At 42.7% G+C, this 24,294-nt stretch overlaps 1 protein-coding gene and 1 pseudogene across 8 annotated transcripts in view; one reads left to right on the top strand and one right to left on the bottom strand.

The window, feature by feature from the left end:
* Zdhhc20 (zDHHC palmitoyltransferase 20) overlaps nucleotides 1-21,631 on the bottom strand; it is a 57,253-nt gene extending 35,622 nt beyond the window's left edge. For 7 of the 8 annotated variants that reach the window (XM_090342406.1, XM_090342407.1, XM_090342408.1 and 4 more), the window contains exons 1-4: nucleotides 21,045-21,250; nucleotides 6,003-6,026; nucleotides 4,931-4,951; nucleotides 497-600 (exon numbers count right to left, since the gene is read on the bottom strand). In XM_090342406.1, coding sequence (XP_090198532.1) covers nucleotides 497-600; nucleotides 4,931-4,951; nucleotides 6,003-6,026; nucleotides 21,045-21,162 — 267 coding nt within the window. In that variant the 5' untranslated portion in view covers nucleotides 21,163-21,250. Of the gene's footprint in view, nucleotides 1-496; nucleotides 601-4,930; nucleotides 4,952-6,002; nucleotides 6,027-21,044; nucleotides 21,251-21,300 lie in introns of those variants that run through there. The other variant, XM_090342414.1, reaches the window with a different exon arrangement.
* On the top strand, nucleotides 6,885-7,365 carry LOC150057264 (NADH dehydrogenase [ubiquinone] 1 beta subcomplex subunit 8, mitochondrial pseudogene; annotated as a pseudogene).
* Nucleotides 21,632-24,294: the final 2,663 nt, after the last annotated feature.

Here is a 24,294-nt window from a genome sequence, read left to right as displayed (position 1 = left end):
ATTATCCTTTGAAGGCAGCAAGGGCAGAAAAGTCTGAGAGAAATCTGATCTGCAATTAACCAGCAAAAAGCTGAAAGTGGAGCTGTGGCTCAAGTGGCAGAGTGCAGGCTTGAATGAAAAAGCTAAGGGACAATACTCAGGCCCTGAGTACTGGCTAAAAAAAGTCTTTTATATTTTTTTCCATATATTTTTTATTGTAATTAATAGAAGGGTTACATAATATTTGCCAGATAGATGGTGCATTAATTCCCATACATTGATACCCTTTCACATGTCTTGGTATATTTTTTTAAATATAGACAGAAATAATTAGTACTGCTCAACTTTTATTATAGATTGCCAGCAAACTGTATCTGAGAATAGGCTATGACTCACACTCAAAATACAGAGTAAACAATTTTATGAATGGAAACAGAACAAATATATAAAGTCTTAACTAGGTAACACAAGGGAAACCATTTCCAACATCAGTTAAAGCATTTGTCAATTAATTTACCTCTTTGGAGGGGGTAGCGGGAGATGTGAATATTGTCATTCCATAGGACCATACAAACATAACAAAGAACAGATGGAAAGCCACAAGGTAAACAACGGCCTTTCCTGGTAAATAAAAACAAATAACATTTCATTGAGTCCAGGTGACAACAGGAAAAAGCATTACATAAAAATACATTATCTGTGTCAGGTGACCAGATCCAATTAAAAAAATTAAGACTCATTAAAACATCAAATACATATATAATTATTTTATTTGCATATGGATATTACTAGATGAAAAAACATGCTGTCCCTATATTTAAGAGATTATTAGCCTAGTCTATAAATAAAAACTACTTTAGCTGAGATTTGACAAGTTCCTGAGACTGTTTCAAATCACTGGGTTGTTTTCTTACTTATTTAGCCTTGAGCCCTAGCCCAGGCTAGATTCAAACTCATGATCTTGTCCGGCCTCCTTAGTGTCAGCAGGCATGCATTACCACCATGCTCAGCGAAACTCTCTGTACTTTCAGTTCTCCCTAAATGTTAGCTTTAACCAACTTAAAGACTATTGAGAAAAATCAAGACTGTGACTATTAAATCCAATGAACGGTAAAGGACAGTAAATCATGAAGTAAATAGTAATTGAGAGCTAATCACCAAATTATAGTGGGCAAATTTAAATGTCTTCATTGCATTATTGAGAAAAAAGTATCCTAAATATCATTTTCATATTCAACATAGGCTAAGAAGAAAAACTTTTGGCTGCTCTCAATTTCTATCAAAATAGATTTCCATCAGAGGATTACAGATATAACCCTAGTTTTTTCCAGAGGCTGAGATTGGAGGAACAAGGTTGGAAGCCAGCAGGGATAGACTTCTTTGACTGTGAAATTCCTGATCAGTGCCTCCTAATAAAATTCCGGTACTCCCTGGTCATATCTTACTTGAGCTATTCAAAAATCTCTTTGAAAGTATACAATGTGTTGCTTTACTAATCTAACTCTCACAACAGTGCTGGTCTTACAAGGTAACCTTCCAATGTGTTCATGTCAACACTGAGATTCAAAGAATGTAGTATCTTTGACAATATCACTCACTTACGAAATATGATAATACCAGAATTCCAATCCAAGGTTCTTTATGTTATTCCTAAAATTCTATTTTTTTTCACTTTTCCAAACTATCATTTAGGCCATTCTATTTCTGATTGTACATCTAATGCTAAGATATAATTCTAACCAGTTTCTTTCATGTTTAAATATGTTCTTTTTCCTTCTACTACTACTGATTCATCTCTCCTGAAAATTCTGGCTTCTCAATAAACTGCATTTCTGTATGCTATCTGTTCCCTCCAAGTTAAGCCCCATAATCTAATCAATGGTTTCAAACAGCATTGTGAGCAGGGCTCTGGTGGCTTCCATCTGCAACCCTAGCTATTCAAGGAGGCTGAGACCTGAGAATTGAGGCTGAAACCAGCCCAGGCAAGAAAGTCTGTAGACTATTATCACCAATTAACCAGCAAAAAAGCCAGAAAAGGAGGTGGTAGAATGCTAGACTTGAGTGAAAAAGCTAAGGGACAGTGCCCAGGCCCTGAGTTCAAGCTCCAGTACCAGAACAACATATACAGATTAGATAGATATATTGAGAGATAGATAGATAGATAGATAGATAGATAGATAAACAGATAGGCTAGATAGACAGATGTACAGACACACGGATAGAGATTTTAGGTACATAGACAGGTAGGTAGAAAGATAATACATAAGTAGATAGATGACAGACAGATCTTTTAGAAAGCAGTGTAGGAGCTTATATAGGAGCTGAGTCTCCTATGTTTACACCCATGGTGAGGTCACTTGTCAACTGTAAAGATTATTTTCAGGTCCTTTATTTTTGCCTAGCCACTATATTCTGTCAAGCTTGTCATTCCTCTATCACTCACTGGACAGCTTTATGATAAATAGTAAACAGTAAGATGCTTTAAACCATTTACCTACAACTCAGCATTAGATAACAGACTCCTGAAATAGTTAACAGACATTTTTAGCATGTATTTTTTAGAACATTTCTATTCTCTCTAATAAAAACACCAAAATTAACTGCTTTAAAACATATGATGTTTCAGTTACAGAAAAGGAAGCCCTAGCGCAATGCCTGGAACACAGGTAGTACTTAACAGAGGGTAATCATGATAACAGAGCATAATCAATTATTAAAGGGGTAATCAATTATAACAGGGGGTAATTCATTATAACAGGGCAATCAGTTAAACAAGGTAATCAATTTTAACAGAGGGTAATCAGTTAAAACAAAGAATAATAGAAAATGTTTTTTTAATTCAAATTTATGTGACTGTTACAAACTTCAGTTAAGTTTAATTAAATCAACGCTCAAAATAAATCATTTATCAGTCTGTTTTCAACAATCACCTGTAACTGAATTTACAACAAAAATGTTACCAAAAAAAGACTTTGAGATGGGGCCGGGAGTTTGGCCTAGTGGTTAAAGTGCTTGCCTAGCATGCATGAAGACCCAGGTTCGATTCCTCGGTACCACATACATAGCAAAAAGCCGGAAGTGGTGCTGAGGCTCAAGTGGTAGAGCTCTAGCCTTGAGAAAGTCCAAGGACAGTGCTCAGGCCCTGAGCTCAAGCCCAGGACTGGCAAAAAAAAAGATTTTGAGAAACATGGCAAAATAATCCCAAGATAACACAAATGTGTTTTTTTTTAAAAAGAAATTCTATATTGTATTTTGCATACCTAAATTTTAACACCCAGAAAATTCTGATTTAAAGAAAAAGATAAGCCTGTCATGACAAACTTTTGTTACTGAAACTTGGACTTTTAGAGTAACATGCTTATTATCTGATTTTCTCCAGCAATTAGAATGTATGTTTACTAATAATGTAAAGCTATACAACTGCTTTAGAAATCCTCTGTTAAAAAAAAAAAACCTAAAAATCACATTTTGATTGGATACTCGTAGCTTGTATTATAACCCTAGCTACTCAGGAGGCTGAAATGAGTTGCAGTTCAAAAGAAGCCCAGGAAGGAAACTCCATAAGACTCTTATCTCTATAAATACCTATCAAAAAGCCATGGTTCAAGTGGCAAAGTGCTAGCCTTGAACTTATAGTGCCCAGGCCCTGAGTTCAAGCTCCAAAACTAGCACAAAACAAAATCTGTAATTTCCATGACCTTATATATCAGATTTTGAATTTTATTTTTCCAATGTATCTCAATGTACTTATATAAAACTTTACTTAATTTCAGTGAAATTTTGAGAAAAAATTTTTCCCTCTAGGTGTTACCTCTTTATAAAGTCATTATAGAACTGGGTGAGGTGGCTCACACCTGTAATCCTAACTACTCAAGAGGCTGAGATCCGAGGATCTAGGTTCAAAGCCAGCCCAGGCACTAAAGAACATGAGATTCTTAATTCCAATTAACCACTAGAAAAGCAGAAGTAGGGCTGTGGTTCAAGGGGTAGGGCGGTAGCCTTGAACTGAAGAGCTCAAGGACAGTGCCTAGGCCCAGAGTTCAAGCCTCATGACTGACCAAAAAAAGAAAAAAGAAAAGAAAAGAAAAGAAAGGAAAGGAAGGAAGGAAGGAAGAAAGAAAAGTCAGTCACTATAAAACTTTAGTCTTGCTGTAGTGTGGCTCATGCCTGTAATCCCAGCCTTTCAAGGGCAGAGATTTATAGGCCAGCCTGGGCAAAAAGTTAGTGAGATTTCCCTCATATTTTATCTTGACAAAGAAACTGGGCATGGTACTGCAAGCCTGTCATCCCAGTTACATGTGATGAATAAATAGGAGGAATGTGGTTCAAACTAGCTCCCAGGCAAAAATGCAAGGCCCTACCTGAATAATAAATGTAAGATCCTATCCAAATAACTAAAGCAAAAAGCACTAAGAGTGTGGCTCAAGTAGTAGAATCCTAGCCTAGCAAGTTCAAACCCTAGCACTGCCAAAAACCAAACAACAAAACAACAAAAACCTTATTTTCCTTGATTTAGCAATATAATTTTCAAACATAAAGTATGGTTATTTCATTAAATATCTATGAGTAGCAACTTGCTTTTTAAGCAAATGCATAAAATAAGAGAACCACAGTAACATTAAGATGTGGTGAAAGCAGAATCCTCCGAGAACCGATATTAAGAATCTGCGTGAGAATTTTGAAGAACACACAAGGCAGATATACATAAATTTGTACATATAAGTTTGAGTAGTAGGTGCCTTATAAATAAAAATTCCTTATTTCACTGAAATAACATAATGAATGTCTGGGAATAAATCCAACACTGCATTTCACTTTAATTATTGACAATGTTAAAGAAAAATGGTTCCTTTCTGAAAACCAAAAAACGGATATATTCATCAATAAATATGTGGGTTTAATTAACATACCATACATATTCTACTTAAAATGAGACTCAAAAGTACCTTACCACTTTTATCTTTAGCAGTATCTAGAACAGAAGAAAAAACAATAAATAAATATACTTTGAACATGTTGTACCCAAGTTTTATTTCAAGTTTAGTATTCAACCAACATCATTTTCATCAAACATTAAAAACATTAAGGGGGTTGAGAGTTTGGTCTAGTGGTAGAGTGCTTGCCTAGCATGCATGAAGACACAGGTTCGATTCCTCAGTACCATATACATAGAAAAAGCCAGAAATGGTGCTTGTGGCTCAAGTGGTAGAGCTCTAGTCTTGAGAAAGCCCAAGGACAGTGCTCAGGCCCTGAGTTCAAGCCCTAGAACTGGCAAAAATAAAATAAAATAATAAAAGAATCTGTGCAAGAATTCTGAAGAAAACCCAAAACAGGTATACATAAATTTATACATATAACTTTGAGTAGTAGGTGCTTTATAAAAACTCATCTCATCAAAATAATACAATGAATGTCTGGGAATAAATCTAATACTGCATTTCACTTTACTTATTGACAATGTTAAAGAAAAATGGTGGTGGTGGCACACGCCTGTAATTCTAGCTGAGATCTTAGGATCAAAGTTCAAAACCAGCCTGGGCACAAAAGGACCTGAGACTCTTACCTCCAATTAACCTCTAGAAAATAGGAAGTGGGGCTTGGCTCAAGGGTAGGGCAGTAGGCATGAGCTGAAGAGCTCAGCGACAGTGTCCAGGCCAAGTTCAAGCCCCACAACCTACAAAGGAAAGGAAAGGAAAGGAGAGGAGAGGAGAGGGGAGGGAAGGGGAGGGGAGAGGAGAGGAAGGGAGGGGAGAGGAAGGGAGGGGAGAGGAAGGGAGGGGAGAGGAAGGGAGGGGAGGGGAGAGGAGGGGAGGGGAAGGGAGGGGAGAGGGAAAGGAAAGGGAAAGGAAAGGGAAAGGGAAAGAAGGAAGGAAGGAAGGAAGGAAGGAAGGAAGGAAGGAAGGAAGGAAGGAAGGAAGTAAGTTCCTTTATGAAAACCAAACACATATTCATCAGTAAATATGTGGGTTACAACTAACATACCATAACACAGTCTACTTAAAATGAGACTGAAAGTGCCTTACCATTTTCATCTTTAGAAATAGTATCTAGAACAGAAGAAAAAAACAGCAAATAAATACACTTTGAACATTTTGTAACCAAGTTTTATTTCAAGTTCAATATTCAACCAACATCATTTTCATCAAACTTTAAAAATATTAAGGGGGCCGGGAGTTTGGCCTAGTGGTAGAGGGCTTGCCTAGTATGCATGAAGACCTAGGTTTGATTCCCGGGTACCACATACATAGAAAAAGCCGTACATGGTGCTGTGGCTCAAGTGGTAGAGCTGTAGTCTTGAGAAAGCCTAAGGACAGTGCTCAGAGTTCAAGCCCCAGGACTAGCAAACAACAACAAAACAAAAACCCATTAAAATTCTAAAATTTAAAAAACAATTGCTGGTACAAGGACCTGAACTCAGGGCCTCTCCCTCTTCTTCAGCTTGTTTACTCACAGATGGAACCATACCTCCAGCCCACCTTATTGCTGGTTAATTAGAAACGGAATCCCTTGGACTATTCTGCCTGGGCTGGCTTTGAACCAAGACCCTTCAGATTTCAACCCTCTGAGTAGCTGATTACAGACATGAGCCACCTCAGACATGTGCCTGGCTACAAAGATATGTGAGTGTGTGGGAGTGAGCACACATGCACACGTATGCACACCCGCACTTGTGATAGTGGTATTTGTACTAAGTGCTCTACCACTAAGCCACGCCTTAACCCCTCAAATGCTTATTAACATTACAATTACTCAAATTCCTGTTGAGATCATTGTTATAAAAGTGATTAACAGTGATCACTGCTATTCCTTTAGTGATAGCTGCAGGAAAATACTGTTCTCTCAGCACTAACTTACCAGTCTGCAATGTATTTGACCCAACCTCTACACCTAAGAGGTGGATGGTGATGGTGGTGAGGGCAGGAGCTCTGGCAGTCCGATGGCTGCAAAGGTCAGCCCGGAGCATGAGGCCGCCGGGGGCGGGGCAGCCTTCCACGTGACCAAAGACGTGATGCAGGGTCTAACCTGAGTGTGGAAGACTCAGAGCCTTACCCGGATGCCGGCACAGGGTGTGGGGCAGAACAGGGACCCAGGGTCTGAGTGTGACCACACGGCCCTGGGAATGAACTGGGGTGAACCGTTTCGTTGGGACCTGGACATGTGTATCGGGAACCGAGTGGACAGGACCCCACACCTATTTCCTGGGATCTCATGGATAAGCAGCCCTTTGGCTTCGTGGCCTTCATGGTTTTCATGTTCTGGATTGGGGATGTTTTTCCCAGCTGCCAGCCTGTGGGGCCGAAGCAGTGTCCTTATAATAATCTGTGCCTGGAACGAGGTGGTGAGCCCACCAAAGAACCTGAACCTGTGCTCCACTGTGCTATCTGAGAAGGCTTTTGTGCTTCCAACTAGGACTCCCTCATTCCTGGAGATGTAACCTTAATAAAATCCCTATTAAGACTCGGTGCTATGAAAAAAAAAAAAAAAGGACACATAATACTACCCCATTTAGTGCTATTTCAAAGCAATTATTCAAGATACCTGCATTCAAATCAGTGTAATTAGCATTTCCATGCCTTATGTATCATTTCTTTGTGCATAGTCTTTAAACTCCTGTTTCTGCTTTCTAGTTCTTCATAACACATATATGGTTGTTATTCTACAGGGCACAACTTCCTCCTATCCATATTGTGGACATGCATCCATAATTGGCTATTTGGCACGTTTTTTTTTTTCCCTTAAAAAACCTCAGAGCCTATCTTGTATCACAGAGTTATGAGTTCTTTATATGTCTTAGGTCTCTTTTTTAGTGGCACAATAAACCTTTGTTATCTGCTGAGATGTGGTTTCAAGACCAGAAGGAGGAAAACACATGAGTGCTCAGGATGCAAAGTTTTAGCACAACTGATAGTGATACAGGGCTGAGAGCTTTTTCCTATCAACTGAACTGGGTAATATACACATGGGACATTGTGTGTGTTTACATGAGCCAGTACTGGGGCTTGAATTCAGAGTCTCATGTTCTCGCTGGCACTCTGCCACTTGAGTCACACTTCCATCAGCACTCACCTCCATTTTTCTTTCTTTATGATTCGTGCTGTGTGTCCTACTTAAAAGTCTTGTCAATCTGACAGGTGCCGGTGGCTCACGCCTATAATCCTAGCTACTCAGGAGGCTGAGATCTAAGGATCAAGGTTTGAAGCCAGCCCCAGCAGAAAAATCCAATTAACCAGCAAAAAAAAACTAAAATAAAAATAAAAAGGCAGAAGTGGCAATGTGTGAGAAGACTATTTCCTTTCAGTCTATCCAACTGTTTTCAGGATTTTAGTATTAGAGTAATTTTACCTTGTACTTACAAGTGAGAATTAGCATCTCTTCATATGTTAATAAACCATTTCCATTTTCTCTCTGTGAACTATTTGCATTATTTATCCATTTCTTCCTATTGGAATTATTAACAATATTGAACTTTAGAGCTAGAAGCTTTGATTGCTGTCTCCTAATAAGATCATCCACACATATTTTCTTCGGGTGCTTTACTGTTTTTGCTTTTTGTAAATTCAGATATAAGCATCTTGAAATGGCCAAAAAAAAAAAAAAACCACCCAGACAGTTGTGATGGCAAAATATATTATAGCTAAGCGCTAGTAACTATGCCATCCTAATTACTGAGGAGGCTGAGATCTGAGGATCACAGTTTAAAACTAGCATGGATAGTAAAGTCCATAAGATCCTTAGCTCCCAATTAACCCCACAAAAGCCAAAAGTGGAACTGTGGCTCAAAGGAAAGAGGGCCAGCCTTGAGCAAAAAAGCTAAGGGACAGCACACCTTGGCCCTGAGTTCATGCCCCAGTACCAGCACAAAAAAAAATACTATATAATGAGGAAAACCTGCTAAAGGTATACAAGAAAACAGATGGAGGAGTTTGCTATTCACCCAATCTTGGTCAATCTGAATAACAAAATAAATTATCATCCATAACAGAATCTACTTTCATATGTGTATGTTAACTAGTTTATCAATTAATAAATAATTAGGAGGACTGACTTCCTTCCCACAGAATTCTAATAAATGTAGAGGAAATGACGGAATTAGGGGGGGAAAATCACCATTTAGCAAATAGCATAATACTGTTTCAAATACAAATCCTCAAAGTTTGCTAAAAAACATTAAAGTGCTGGTGTGCTGGTGGCTCAGGCCTATAATCCTAGCTACTCAGGAGGCTGAGACCTGAGGATCATGGAAGCCAGCCCAGGCAGGAAAGTGTGTGAAACTATTTCCAATTAACCACCAAACGGATGGAAGTGGAGCTGTGGTTCAAGTGGTAGAGCAGCAGACTAAAAAAAGTTAAGTGACAGTAAGTAAGAAGGAACAGATCATTTAAGAGTTTGTGTTTCCTCCTAAGACTCTTGTCTGCAGTTGAGTCTTCAGGAATCAGGCTGAGGCATTCAGGTATAGTATATGTACTAGGGAAAACACGTGACTGGAAAGGAGGGCAAATCTAAGTGCTGAGGTGCAGGCCTCGACTTAGCAAGTGGCAGGACACTTGGGGAGACATCTAGCTCCACCTCATGCAAGCTCTGCATGCAGGCCCAATCCGGAAGGGGATGACCTTGGGTGAGGAAGTCATGTGCAAAGAGCTCAGCAGCTGCAAGCTGGCTGCAGAACACATTCTGCAATGGAGCAGCAAGTCCTTCCTTGAGGGCCAATACAGGTGGTGTATCTGTGCTTCTACCAGAGTACTAAACACAGAAAACTAACTTTACAAAAAGAAAAAAAAAATATGACCCATGTCACCATAAATGGTGAACAAAGGGTGCTTCTGTGACATGCTTGCTGCGTCTAATCCTGAGGAAACTTTAGATAAGCCAAACTGAAGGATACTATATAAAATAAGCCTTGAGTCGTAGTCTTCTTTTTATTTTATTTTTTGGTGCTGACCTGAAACTCAGGGCCTCATGACAACTGTTCTATTCAAGGCTAGAGCTCTACCACTTGAGCCATGCCTCTACTTTTGGCTTTTTGTTCATTAATTGAAGATTAAAGTCTCATGGACTTGCCTGCCCAGACTGACTTTAAACCATGACCTTCAGATCTCAGATTGACTAGCTAGGATTTACAGACACCAGCTTCCAGCTCAGCCGAGACTTAAAAAAAAAAAAAAAGTCATGGCCAGCCAAACCAAGTATCATGCCTGTAATCCTAGCTATTCAGGAAGCTGAGATCTAGGATCATGGCTTGAAGCCAGCAGGGCAGAAAAGTCCATGAGACTCTTATCTCCAATTAATCACAGAAAAAGCCAGAAGTAGATCTGGAGCTTAAGTGGTAGAGTTCTAGCCTTGAGAGAAAGAAACTCAGAGAGAGCCAGGCCCAGAATTGAAGCCCCAGGACCAGCAAAAAGTAAGGGGGGGGGGGGGGGGAGAGCAACAGTGTAACAAACCAAGAGAGTTAGTTTTAAGGAAATCATGGCTAAAAGCTTTCCAGATAGAAGGAACAGGAAGCAGGATAAGCAGGTGAGACCCTGCCTGGCCGGACAAATCAAAACCAACACTAACTATAGGGTTTCACTGAGAGCAAACTAAAAGCCAATAGAGGGGGCTAAGCAAGGGAATAGAATAGCCATTAACTTTAGTTTTAGAAGATTTGGTCTTGGAGGCTGAAAAACATAGCCTGAAAGCTTTCCCTGAAGAGACGTGTGTGTGTGTGTGTGTGCGTGTGTGTGTGTGTGCGTGTGTGTGTGTGTGTGTGTGTGTGTGTGTGTTACCTGTATATATGGCCAGGACACCCTCCTTTAAAAAAATACTTAGAAGTCAGGCACTGGTGGCTCATACCTGTAATCCTAGCTACTCAGGAGGCTGAGATCTGAGGATCACAGTTCAAAGGCAGCTTGTTTGGGAAAGTCTGTGAGTCTTTTATCTCCAATTAACCACCAGAAAACCAGAAGTAGAGCTGTAGATCAAAGTGGTAGGGTGCTAGCCTTGAGCAAAAAAAAAAAAAAAAAAAAAGATCAAAAACAGCACCCAGGCCTAGGGTTCAAGCCCCACAACGGACAAAATAATTCAGTTAACCTGAAAAAAATAAAACATGCTTAGAAGCCTGCTAGTTATTCATCAAAAAAAGAAACTGCAAAACATCCAAAAACTAGTATAATCTTGCACCCAAGCGGCAAATCCTACTATCGTTTTAGTGGTTTTGGTGTTATTTCCTTCAAGTGCTTCTCTGAGGACTTCATGTTTAATAAGGGCATGGCGAGGTGGCTCACATCTGTAATCCTCCTAGCTACTCAGGAGGCTGAAATCTGAGGGCCACAGTTCAAAGCCTGCCCCAGCACTAAAGTGAGACTCCAATTAACCACCATAAAACTGGAAGAGGCACTGTGGCTCCAGGCGTAAGGTGGTAGCCTTGAACTGAAGAGTTCAGGGACAGTGCCTAGGCCCAGAGTTCAAGCCCCATGACGAACAAAAATATTAAGTATGTACCTATTTTCATATGCTCCTCAATTAATATGTTAGTCAAAATTAACTCCTCCTGAGATTCTAATCCCCACTGGTTCAAAGTTTCCGCTAGCATAACTAATCACTGGGAAATGACTCAAAGTACCCAGAAAAGTGTTTTAAGATAGAATTTTAGGCTGGGCTTGCACCTATAATCCTAACACTCTACAGGCTGAGGCAGAAGGATTTTGAGGTGAAAACGAGGGGCTACATAGTAAGATCTAGTCTCAGAAACAAAAAGCCCAAAGCTGGGGGGGGAGAGGTGGTGGGAAGATTTATCTTCTTAAATTCCTTTCAATTCTTACCTGACTTATGTAGCCCCTCTATGTATCACTTTTATAACAATTTAAAATTAAAAAAAAAAATGTTTTTCAAGACCTCTGGATCTCTAGCTTAAAAAATCTCCAGCTGGGAGCTGGTAGCTCATGCTTGTAGTCCTAACTATTCAGGTTATTCGGGAGGCTGAGAACTGAGGTTCAAAGCCAGCTTGGGCAGAAAGTTAGTGAGATTCTTATCTCCAACCAACCACAAAAAAAAAAAAAAAAAGCAGCAGAGCTGTGGCTCTAACCTTGACAAAAAAAGCCAGTGGCTATGCCTAAGTTCAAGCCCCAGGACCTACCAAAAAAAAAAAAAGAGCTGGGAGTTTGGCTAAGTGATAGAGTGCTTCTTGTTAGCATGCACGAAGACCGGGGTTCGAGTCTTTAGTACCACATATAGAAAAGCCGGAAGTAGTGCTGTGGCTCAAATGGTAGAGCTCTAGCCTTGAGAACGCCAAGGACAGTGCTCAGGCCCTGAGTTCAAGCCCCAGGGGTGACAAAAGAGAGAGAGAAAAGCTACCCTGAAACTACAGTCACTTTTATTTTTTTAATGTTGTTTCAATATTTAAGTATAAGTGTCCACTACTATATTTCTAAGTTACTTACACACTTACAGAAATAGTATGAAGCACTAATCTTCTTAAAATCAAATGACAATGTGGAGAGCCCCTTCCCTGCCTTACTTAAACACACACACACACACACACACACTCTCATACACTTCTGATACTGCCAACAGTTTATAGCAAAACAGGTATATTTTTGTAAATGATCCTTCATAGAAAGCCAATTAAGGAAAAAGTAGGTGAGAATGTATTCCTTCACTCCCTGGAGACCTTGAGAGAGACAATAAAACTTAAGAACTGTGAAGGAACTTTTAAGTATGCACATGTGGACCCTGGTGCTTGAACTCAGGCCTTACAGGCTATCCTGTAGCTTTTATACTCATGACTGGTGCTCTACCACTTGAGCCATACTTCCAGGCTGGCTTCCAACTTGAATCTTCACATCTCAATCTCCTGAATATGACAGGCATGAGCCATTAGCAACTGGCTAAACTTTTAAGAACAAAACTACCAACTTTTGGGCTGGGAGTGTGGTCTAGTGATAGAGTGCTTGCCCAACACACATGAAGCCCTGGATTTGATTCCCTGGTAGCACATATACAGAAAAAGGCAGAAGTGGTGCTGTGGCCCAAGTGGTAGAGGGCTAGCCTTGAGAAAGCTCCAGGACAGTGCTCATGCCCTGAGTCCAAACTCCAGGACTGGCAAAGAAAAACAAAACAAAAAACTCTTGCTACAAAGAGAAGGCATAAGTGTACCAGTGGCTCTACATCTTTTTTGCATCCCTAATGAAATCCAAACATCTGTGCTACATTATTCTATAAATTAGGTACTATTAGCCCACATTGTAGCAAGAGAACAAATTCACAGAGATAATATAATTCACAAAGCACACTGCACATGGATCCTGGGATAGCAAGGAGGCTGAGGGCTGGGGGTTGCTTCTAGTGGGGGAGGGGAGAAGGGGAGGGAAGGAGAGGGAGACCTTCACCCTTCACATCCTCATCACATGGAACTTTAAGATGATTAACACCTGACACCATTCCTAGAAGCAGCACAAGTTTAAGAACTGCAGACGTGCAGGACACACAACTCAGCAGATGGGCATCTACACTTCAGTGTGGACGGAACAGATAGAAAATGAAGATGGCAGAGCAGTGGCATAGTTCAGGTGGTAAAGCACTTACCTTGCAAGTGCAAGGCCCTCAGTTCAATACTCAGCACTGCAATGAATCAATAATAAATAAAATAAAGGTGACAACACCTTTATGGAGAATGTATTACTTTCTGAGATAAGATGTAATTCAATGAGAGAACTTGCCTAGCATGTGTGAGGCCCTGGGTTCAATCCATAATACTAAAGGGGAGACAAAGAGGAGAGGAAAAGGAAACTGTAAGCCAGGCATAGTAAAACATGCCTCTAATCCCAGCTATGTAACAGAGGATTGAGAGTTGAGGCCAGTCCAAGCAAAAAAGTTGCTGAGAGTTTATAGCAGAAAATAATCTTGAAGAACAAGCTGGGTAACTCAAACCATTCATCCTAGCTATGCAGGAAGCATACAAGTTGAAGAATCACAAATCACAATCCAAGGCTGGCCTGAGAAAAAGGTATGAGGCCCTCTCTGAGAAAAACAATGTGAAATCGGCTGGAGGAATGGCTCAAACCTTAAGGGATACCAAGACAGGTAGGCAGAAAGGAAGGTAAGAAGAAAACTGCATCACACAAGTAGTGCTTCCACGCCATTCTAAGGCTTGCAGTGGAAATCCAGCCAAGATTTTGAGGAGTGACCCATCTGTTCATTTCAAAGGGAATACCCTCGTTTCCTAGACAACATACGGGTAAATGCAGGAGCAGAGGGGAGGAGAGATACAGCTACAATGATATTAGTGACAGATCATCCCCAAACTTAGTGCCTTTAAACAACAACCAGTTATTACCTACAATGGTGTGCGTAGCAAGCAGTCTAATGTCATGATGAGTGTGTTCCTCTACCCCCTGCAGTCACCACGCAGCTCCTATAAGACAAAAGTCTATATGGCTGGCCTTGTTCACATAGCATGAGCTTTCACCATGCACGTAGTCTCTAAATCAGCAGTCCATTCTGGACTCTTTTACATCATGATTAGAATATGCTGAAAGAAACAAGGCAGCTGGATATGGTGGCTGCTCATGTCTGTAATCCTAGCTACTCAGGAGGCTGAGATTTGAGGATGGTGGTTCGAAGCCAGCCCTGGCATTAAACAATATGACACTCTTATCACTAATTAATCACTAGAAAATGGGAAGTGGGGCTGTGGCTCCAGGGTTAGGGGCAGCCCTGAGCTGAAGATCTTAGGGACAGCACCCAGGCCCAGAGTTTAAGCCTCATGACCAACCAAACAAAAACCATGCATAGTGTGGCCGGGTGCTTCAGTGGCTCATACCTGTAATCCCAGCAGGCTGAGATCTGAGCATCAAGCTTCAAAGCCAGCCTGGGCATAAAAGGACCTGAGACTCATCTCCAAATAAACACTACAAAACAGGAAGTGGGGCTTGGCTCAAAGGGTAGGGTGGTAGCCTTGAGATGAAGAGCTCAGGGACAGCTCAAGCCACATGACCCACAAAAAAAAACAACAAAAAAACGCACAGTGTCTTGAGGCTTTGACTCTAGACACACAACATCATGTCCACCAAGCTACTGGCCCAATCAAGTAGGACTGGTCAGCCCAAATTCAAGGCTAGACCTCCTAATGGGAAGAGTACAAATCACGACAGGCATTTCACAAAGTAGAGAGGCCACAGGCTTGAGGAAGTCGAGTTGTTGTTATATCGAGAAAAGCTGTTGGTTTTGAGTTAAGTTTACACTAAGTCAGCAATATCTTACTACACATGCAACAAGGCTGAGGGCTGGACACACACACATGTGTATGTGTGTGTGTATGTGTGTGTGTGTTTGTGTTTGTGTGTGTGTGTGTGTGTGTGTGTGTGTGTGTGTTTGCCAGTCCTGGGGCTTGAACTGTCCCTGAGCATCTTTTGCTCAAGGATAGCACTCCATGACTTGAGCCACAGCGCCACTTCGGGCCTTTTTGTTGTTGATGTGATATTGAAGAATCAAACCCAGGAGTTCATGCATGCTAGGCAAGCACTCTGCTACTAATCCACATTCCCAGTTCTATACTATAGTTTTTGTGCCCTCAAAGGGGTAGAAGCAAATCTTTTATTGATGGGACCAAGACCTAGACTTCCAAATAGGTTTGCCCTGATTTCCAGTTTGCCTAATACTTTTTCCTTCCCTATTCTTGTCCTTCAATTTTAATTGGTACAGGCTGAGGGCATGGTTCAAGTGTCTATATGCCAAGTGGAAGGCCCTGAATTCAAAGAGCAAAAAAGCAAGAGTGACAGAGAGACACAGCAACAGACAGGCAGGTGGGCAGGTGGGCAGGTAGGCAGGCAGGCAGGCAGGCAGGGAGGGAGGCAGGGAGGCACTCAGGCAGAGAAGTAGAAAGATGAAGGAGCTAGAACTCCTGCCTAGCATTCATGCCATCCATCCTGGGTCTGATCTAGAACTGCAAATAAAAAAGTGGAATTGCCAAGGAAGGCTCAATTTATGTGGAAGAAAATATAAAAGATCTTTGAATTTTTTTCTTTTTTGGTGGTACCAGGGCGTGAATTCAGGGACTCATGCTTGCTCAGGTTGTTGCTCATTTGGCTGGCACTATAACACCTTGAGCTATACCTCTAGTCCCTTAAATACTTTTTGTGGTGGTTGGTGGCTATGGGGCTTGAGCTCTGAGCCTGAGCACTGTCCCTAAACTCTGCAACTCAAGGCTAGTGCTCTATGACTTGAGCCACAGTGCCACTTCTGGTTTTCTGGTGGTTAATTATAGATGAGTCTCATGGATGTCCATGCCCAGGCTGGCTTTGAATCACAATCCTCGGATCTCAGCCTCCTGAGTAGCTAAGATTATAGACTTGAGCCACCAGTACCTGGGTTATTTTCCTTTTTTGTTGGTTATAGGACTTGAACTCAGGGCCTGGGCACTGTCCCTGATCTTTTTTTTTTTTTTTGCTCAAGGCTAGCACTCTACCACTTTGAGCCACAGCTCTATTTCAGTTTTCTGGTGGTTAACTGGAAATAAGAGTTTCATACATTTTCCTGCCTAGGCTAGCTATGAACCACAATCCTCTTGAGTAGCTAGGATTACAGGTGTGAGCCACTGGCCCTAAATTCAAGCCCCACAACCAACAAACAAAACAAAAACAACACCAAAGAAAGAAGCTCTTGAGGCAGAAGATAATGAACAAGAGCTGGAAATAAGAATCTATAACATAGGTTGCTGGAAATGGTAACTACATAAAGAATATGTAATCTTTCCAAAAGATTGTCACAACTCACAGGAGGCTGAGATCTGAGGATTGTAGTTTGAAGCCCAAAAGCTCCAGTGGTAGAGTGCCAAACTTGAGCATAAACACTTAACAGTGCTCAGGCCTTGGGTTCATAGGCAACCACTTAAACAAAATAATATGAATGTAATGTGAGTCTTACAACCAATGAAATGCATGGCAGCAATATAAAGACTGGAAGAATGCTTTTATTTTTAAAAGTATACCCTGGATGTCAACTACAATAAAGATGCATATATAAACTCTGAAGCAGCCACTAAGACAATAGGAAGAACTACAGGTTATAAACTAACAAAGGAAATAAAATGGAATCTTAAAAGACTTAAATCTGATTGTCCTAGGAACCAGACACTTAAAAACACAAACCCCTGAAGCCAAAGCATGTGCATATCAATTCTGACCATGTGATTTACTGGCTTTATCATCCTGGGCAAATTAACCTATTGGGTTATTATGAAGATTAAATAAATACAAATGTAGAAATGGTAGTATGACCAGAATACCAGAGAGTGGGGATGTAATTTAGTAGTCCAGAGCATATACAAGGTTCTAGTTTTGATATCTAGCAGAAGGAAAGGGAGGGAGAAGTGAGGGGACAGAGAGAGGGCGAGGAAATAATTTTATAGAAATTTAAATTAAAATAGCACTTTAAACTTCTATGAATCTCAAGTTTTCTATATATTTTGGTGAGTCAGTATTTATGAAAATATAAAATACGTTAGCATTTTTTAAAATAAATGTGTGGGGAGGGGCGTAGTGGTAGAGTGCTTGCCTAGCATGCACAAATACCCAGGTTCGATTCCTCTCTGCCACATACATAGGAGGGGAAAAAAAGCCAGAAGTGAAGCTGTGGCTCAAGTGGTAGAGCTCTTGAGAAAGCACAAGGACAGTGGTCAGGCCCTGAGTTCAAGCCCCAAGACTGGCAAAAAAAAAATAAAATAAATAGATGTCAGGGATGGAACCCAGGGCTTTACACATACTCGGGCAAGGCCTTTTGGGGGGTGGGAGAGGGGTATGTGTTGCAGTATTGAGGCTTGTATTTAAAACCAAGTGTTTTCACCTTTTTCCACTCTCTAGGCTGGGGTTCTACAACTTGAGCCACATCTCTACTTCCCTAATATATTTTAATATTACATTAACTTTTATACAAGTTAACTTTTATGCTCAATTCCTGTCTAGTGATATTGCATACTGCACAGATTCTCTTTAGTTAACCAGACAGTGCAGAAGTATTAAGTATACCTCTATGTAAGACTTTTTGCCAATGAATTTGCTATTTCAAATGCGTCAGATATTGGGCTTTAATTGTTCCAGAATGTCTCAACTCATTAAAAATCTTGTATAAACAGGAATTTCAATGCATGCCTATAATCCTAAAGCTAAAGAGACTGAGCAGGCACATCCTAAGTTTGAGGCCAGACTGAACTACATAGGGAGAATCTTACACACACACACACACACAGCAAAACTCACTATATAATTTCTAGGACTACTTACAGCCTAAGTAATCTCCAAGAATAGAAACACTTAATTCCTTCCCTTCACTTCCTTCCCTACAATTCCACTGATTCTAATGGGTAACTTAAAGCTACATGGATGCAAGAGATGGGGGGGGCATAGGGCTGGTGGCTCACGCCTATGATCTCAGCTACTCAGGAAGCTGTGATTTGAGGATCAAGATTTCAAACCATTCCCAGCAGATAAGTCTGTAAGACTCTTAGCTCCAATAAACTAGCAAAAAAAAAAAAAAAAAAAAAAGCAGGAAGTGGAGCGCAAGTGGTACACCACTAGCTTTGAGGAAAAAAAAGAAAACTCAGTGCCCAGACCCTGAGTTGAAGCCTCAGGACTAACACACACTCAAAAAGTAATAAGGAGCTGGGTAGAATGGCTCATGCTGTAATCCTAGCTAATCAGAAGGCTGTGATCTGAGAATTGTGGTTCAAAGCCAGCACAGGCACTAAAGAACCTGGGACTTTTCAATAAACCACTAGAAAAAAGGGAAGTGGGGCTGTAGCTCAAGGGGTAGGGTGGTAGCCTTGAACTGAAAATCTCAGGGTAGAGAGTCCAAGGCCCAGGGGTAAGGCAGTAACCTAGAGTTGAAGAGTTCAGGGGCAAAGCCCAGGCCCAGAGTTCAAGCCCCATGACCAGAAAAAAAAAAGCATTATTTGAAAGAATAAAAAGATGTTACATTTGAATGCCTCCTTTCAACAACAGTGTGACATACCAAAGGCTCAGAGTTTCAATTCCTACATTCCTATGTCTGCAAATTTCTGTGCTGCTTTGAGAGATTAGGGAGAATGACAAGAGTGGATGAAGTATTCCCTGTGTTCCCACTAACAAACAGCTTAGGATACACTGCTGACAGAATTAAACAATAATGGTGTACCTTCAAAGTCAGTAAAAAAAATAAATAGGAAATCATCATAAAATGACGACAATCTTGTGATCACTGACTGCAAGAAATCTCAAGAAATACTGCTGGCTCTATCACTTGTGCCACACCTCCACTTTCAGATTTTTGCAGGTTAACTGAAGATAAGAGAGTCTTTGGGACTTGTTGGCCCAGGTTGACTGAAATGTGATCCTCAGATGTCAAGCCCCTGCAGAAGCTAGGATTGTAAGTATGAGCCACTAGTGCCTAGCTCAAACACTATTTTCAGCAAGCATTTTGGAATTAAAAGACTAAGTGTAATTAATTATACTTAGCACAGTACTGGGCTTTTTGGAAATGTATTCCAGTTTATTTTTTATCTACCTGCAGTAAATATTCTAAAAATATCTAAAGCAAAAAAACCCACAAAAAAAACCAAAAACATGGATGGCCTGACTAGTGAGTCCTCACATACACACCAAAAAAAGTAAATGTTCCTTCTTTTCTTTCATATTATTAGTATGGATCCTATGTGATTTTTTTTTTTCCCTCAAGGAGTAATGGTTGTCCTTCAAAAACTGTGGACTGAATCTGAAGACTAAGACTACCCCCCTCTGGGGAAGCCAGGGGACCGAATTTTACAAACACCAATTACCATTCGGTCTCCTTTGTTTGTTTGGTTCGGTTTGTTTTTTTGAGAGAGATGCTAGGATTATAGGTATGCGATACCATCCTTGATTTTAGGCTTGCATTAAAAACAACAACAATGGGGGGGAGGGATACGGGTACCAAGACCTGTGAAAGGGTATCAATGTATGTGAATTAATGCACCTTCTATCTGGCAAATATCATGTAACCCTTTTACTAATTACAATAAAAAAAAGAGAAAAAAAATAAAAATAAATAAAAACAACAACAAAAGAAATATAAGCAGCAAGCTATACAGAACCAGGAGAGGAAGAGCAGTCAGTAAAATAGACATCCACAGACCTTCAGAGCCTATGACCAATTCACTTAAGACAGAGCAGTCGTTTAATGTCACGAGCACAAAACCAGTGGTCAGATTAGGGGCTGCGAGTTCCCTACCATCTTGAAAAGACAGACCTATTCACACCAGGAAGTCCAAGCCTTCTGGGTGTAATGCGATTCCACCTTTACTCCAGGGAATCAAGGGAGGCCTGCGTGGTAAGAAAACCCTCAGGAGAATAAAGGAGCAAAAGGAAAACAAGAAGAAAAAGACACCCTCGCCCGCCCCCCATGAAGATGCTAAGTAAAATCTCCAGGTTTGTATGACTTATAAACAAAAAACTGCCAGGCAAAGGATCATCCATCAGGCTACCCGCGGCCCCACTCATTCTTCCCAGACGAGAAGGACCCTGCGTACAAACCTCGGGGCTCTGACAGAAAGAAATGAACTTGACACTGCGTCAATGACCGTCAGCATCCAAGCCACCACCACCAGAGGCGGCGGGCGGGCCCGGGCCCCCCTCCCCGGGCCCTCTCCCCGGCCGGCCGGCCCTCCGCCGCAGGCCGCGGGGACACGCCTTCCCGCCCCCGCCGCAGCAGCCGGTTCCGCAGGTCCCCGGGCAGAAACACTCGGGGGCGACGCGTCTCCCCGCCGGGGGGGGACACCCGGCCCGCGGGGCATCCACTCGCACCCCAACACCTCCTAAGCGGCCCGCCCGCTCCCGTTCCGAGGAGCAGTCCGTCACAGAAGGATGGGAGCCGCCCGCCCGGTAACGGCCGACACCAGGAAGCTCCCCGGGGCCCGAGCCTCGCGCCTGGGGACCCCCCGGACCCGGGATCCCCCGGACCGGGCCGCCCGCCCAGAGCCGGGATTTCCGCAGGCCGCGTAGCTAACCGAACAAGGCGGCGCCGCCGGGCCTGGGCCTCCCTGCCGCGGCCCGCCGCCCCGCCGCCCGCCGCCCGGTACTCACACACGCACAGCTTCACCACGTACGCGTAGTACGACCAGCCCACCACGAAGAAGATGAAGAGCACCGGCACCCAGCCCACCACACGCTGGCAGCCGCGCCACAGCGTCCAGGGCGCCATGTTCTTCTGGGACTTCCCTTTCAGTTCCGGCTGGGGCGGCTTCGGCTTCGGCTTCGGCTCCGGCTCCGGCTCCGGCTCCGGCTCGGGCTCGGGCTCCGGCTCCGGCTCCGGCTCCGGCTCCGGCTCCGGCGCCTGGACACTCGATTCCGGCGTGTGATGGTCCTGGACCCTCGACTGGGAGGAGACCAAGACGGCCCGAGACGAGCGCTCGCCAGACTCCTTCACTGGCGAGGCAAGGGTTTCCCGACGGACCGGGCGCCGTGCCTTCGCGGTGGGGCGCTCGGCCTTCGCGGTGGGGCGCCGAGCCTTCGCGGTGGGGCGCTCGGCCTTCGCCGTGGGGCGCTCGGCCTTCGCGATTGGGCGCTTTGCCTTGGAGTTTGGGCGCTGCACCTTCGCGATTGGGCGATGAGCCTTCGTGGCTCCGCCCCTCGAGGCGCGCGGCCCGGGGCCGCCCCCACCCCGCATCCCGCCTCCCTTTCCTCCCGCGCCGGCCCGGGTCCGCAGCCCCGCGCCGCCGCAGAGGGGCGGGGCTTCACGCTCCAAGGAGGCGGGGCCCGGATGGGCGTGGTCTTTCTTGGGACCGCCTTCGAGCGGGGCGGGGCAGGGGTGCGGCAGAGAAGGCGAGTGGCTCATTGGCTAGGGAGATCTCCCAGGTGAAAACACTCTCTCCTAGATGAAAAAGGCCAGATAAGCCTGACAGCCTATGGTTGGGGGGGGCCGGGCGGTAGGGAGGGGAACACCTTTAAACACATAACCAAGTTTGAATTCTAGTTGAAATGAATTACCTTGCCAGGGTAGAAGGTATTTCTCACACATGATTTTCCTCCCATAGTGTCACAGAGTAGGGAATATTTAGTAATTGAACAAGTATGTGAAGGTTTATACAGTTTCAGTTCTTCCCAATTTTTAGTCACCGACTCGATCACATTGGTTTCTGATTTGTAAATGATTGCCACATGTTCTGAGAAGGTATTGACTCTTACCTGGGTTCTAGAAAATATTTCAGATCAATTTTCTTGTCCCAGCCACATTGGGGGGGGGGGGTGAGACAGTAACATGTTCATTCTTTTAGGAATGTTTCTATCTTTAGTGCTTACAGACATGTTAATATTCTTTGGCCTATAAGGAAAGGATCCAGCATGCTAATCTCTGTTCTCCATGTTGGTGGGTGATTCTCCTCTGTCTCTGCTGCTGATTGTGACAACAGAGAATCATTTAAAGACTTCAGCCAAGGTCATGAATGACAATCACTCTAGTCATAGTGAGAAGAATGATTTAGAGAGAAGAAATTCTGCAATCTGGGGAACCAGATTGGACTGGGAGGCTATGGCAGTACTGTAAGTATTACATGATCGTGGCCTGCTGGTAGTGAAAAAGTTAAGAAAGCTGCTTGAAAATGAGTACTGGTGACACACAGCTGTAAAATCCAGCTATTCAGTTGAGTGGCTGAGATTTGAGGGTCATGGTTCAAAGTCAGTCCAGGCAGGAAAGTCTAAGTCTCCAATTATAGCAAAATGCTGTAAGTGAGGCAGTAGCTCCAAGACGTAGAGTGCTAGTCTGGAACAAAATAGCTAAGGGACAGCACCCAGTTCCTGAGTTTAAGCCCCAATGTGGGCATACAACCACAAAAAGCTTTAGAACTTCAGAGCTATTGAGTGCTCTGCTTCAAAGCATAGCAATGGGCAGAAAAAAAAAGGAAAATTGCAAAAACAATTCATAACCTCATTTCTGGAAAAGAAATTGTGTTGATCAATCTCTAGGACCAAGGCTTTTTCTTTAAGGGCTGGGATAGAACCCAGGATCTTACACTTGCTGAGCAATTGATGTATCACTGAGTTAAAAAAAAAAAGTTAATAGAGACTGAAGTGAACCCAGCTGCCAACTGGCCAGTGATGAACCGATCTCTGGTTTCTCAATTATAACTACCAGCTAGGAACTTCTAAATACCATTTTAAATTCTGGCTCTGGACCAACGTCTGGGTGAAAATAAGGGCAAGTAAAGGCACCTTGGAGGACATTAGAAGTTATGAAAAAGTAAATATGCAGATAGGAAGAGTGAAGAAAAATACAATTTCAAAATATGCAAAAATAGGGGGGGGAAAAGATGCAGGAAGTGGAGCTGTGGCTTAAAGTGGTAGAGTGCTATCCTTGAGCAGGAAATCTCAGGGACAGCACCCAGATCCTGAGTTCAAGCCCCACAACTCACACACACGGCGAGAGAGAAAGAGAGCAAAGGAGAGAAAGAGAGAGGGAGAAAAGATGTGAATAAAAATTAATCACAAGCTGGGTGATAGTGGCTCAGGCACCTGTAACCTTAGCTGAGTACTCAGGAGCTGGGATCTGAGAACCATGGCTCAAGACCAGCTGCTGGCAAAAAAAAGTCCATGAGACTCTTCTCCAATTAATCATCGAAAAGCCAGAAGTAGAACTGTGTGCAGCAAAAAGCTAAAGGCCCTAAGTTCTAACTCCAGTACCAGCATACCAAAACGGTGGCTCTCACCTGTAATCCTAGCTACTCAGGAGGCTGAGATCTGAGGATCAAGGTTCAAAGCCAGCCTGGGCACAAAAGGACCTGAAACTCTTATCTCTAATTAACCTCTAGAAAATGGGAAGTGGGGCTTGGCTCGAGCATAGGGTGGCAGCCTCGAGCTGAAGAGCTCAGGGACAGCACTCAAGCCTAGCGTTCAAGCCCTATGACCCACAAAAAAAAAAAAAATCACAACTTGAATTCACTGATTGTAGCTGTGGCTCAGTCAAAGAGCACTTGCCTAGCATGTGTGAGGTTCTAGATTCTATACCCAGCATCACAAAGAGTGAAAGTTTTTTTTTTTTTTTATCTTGCTTATAAGTAGATCATATGACTTTCATTCAAGAAATCTCCTCAGCCTGAAAGAGACAGGGACACCAAGAATACTATGAATAACCAGGCCTTGCTAAGTGCTCTCTATTTTATTATTACTGTCTACCAGTCATACTTCTTCAGTATTATCCCTGAAACTGCTTAATTCAAATTTCCCTGTTTCTTTTTTCTTTTCTTTTGTATTTCTTGCCCCCCCCTTTTTTGTCAGTTGTGGGGCTTGAACTTGAGGCCTGGGCACTGTCCCAGGCTCTTTTGCTCAAGGATAATACTCT

Source organism: Megascapheus bottae, chromosome 11 (assembly GCF_031878675.1).
Source record: "Megascapheus bottae isolate mThoBot1 chromosome 11, mThoBot2.hap1, whole genome shotgun sequence".
Taxonomy (NCBI): domain Eukaryota; kingdom Metazoa; phylum Chordata; class Mammalia; order Rodentia; family Geomyidae; genus Megascapheus; species Megascapheus bottae.
Note: the sequence above shows the minus strand (reverse complement) of the source record. Positions and strands in the feature narration are given on the sequence as shown.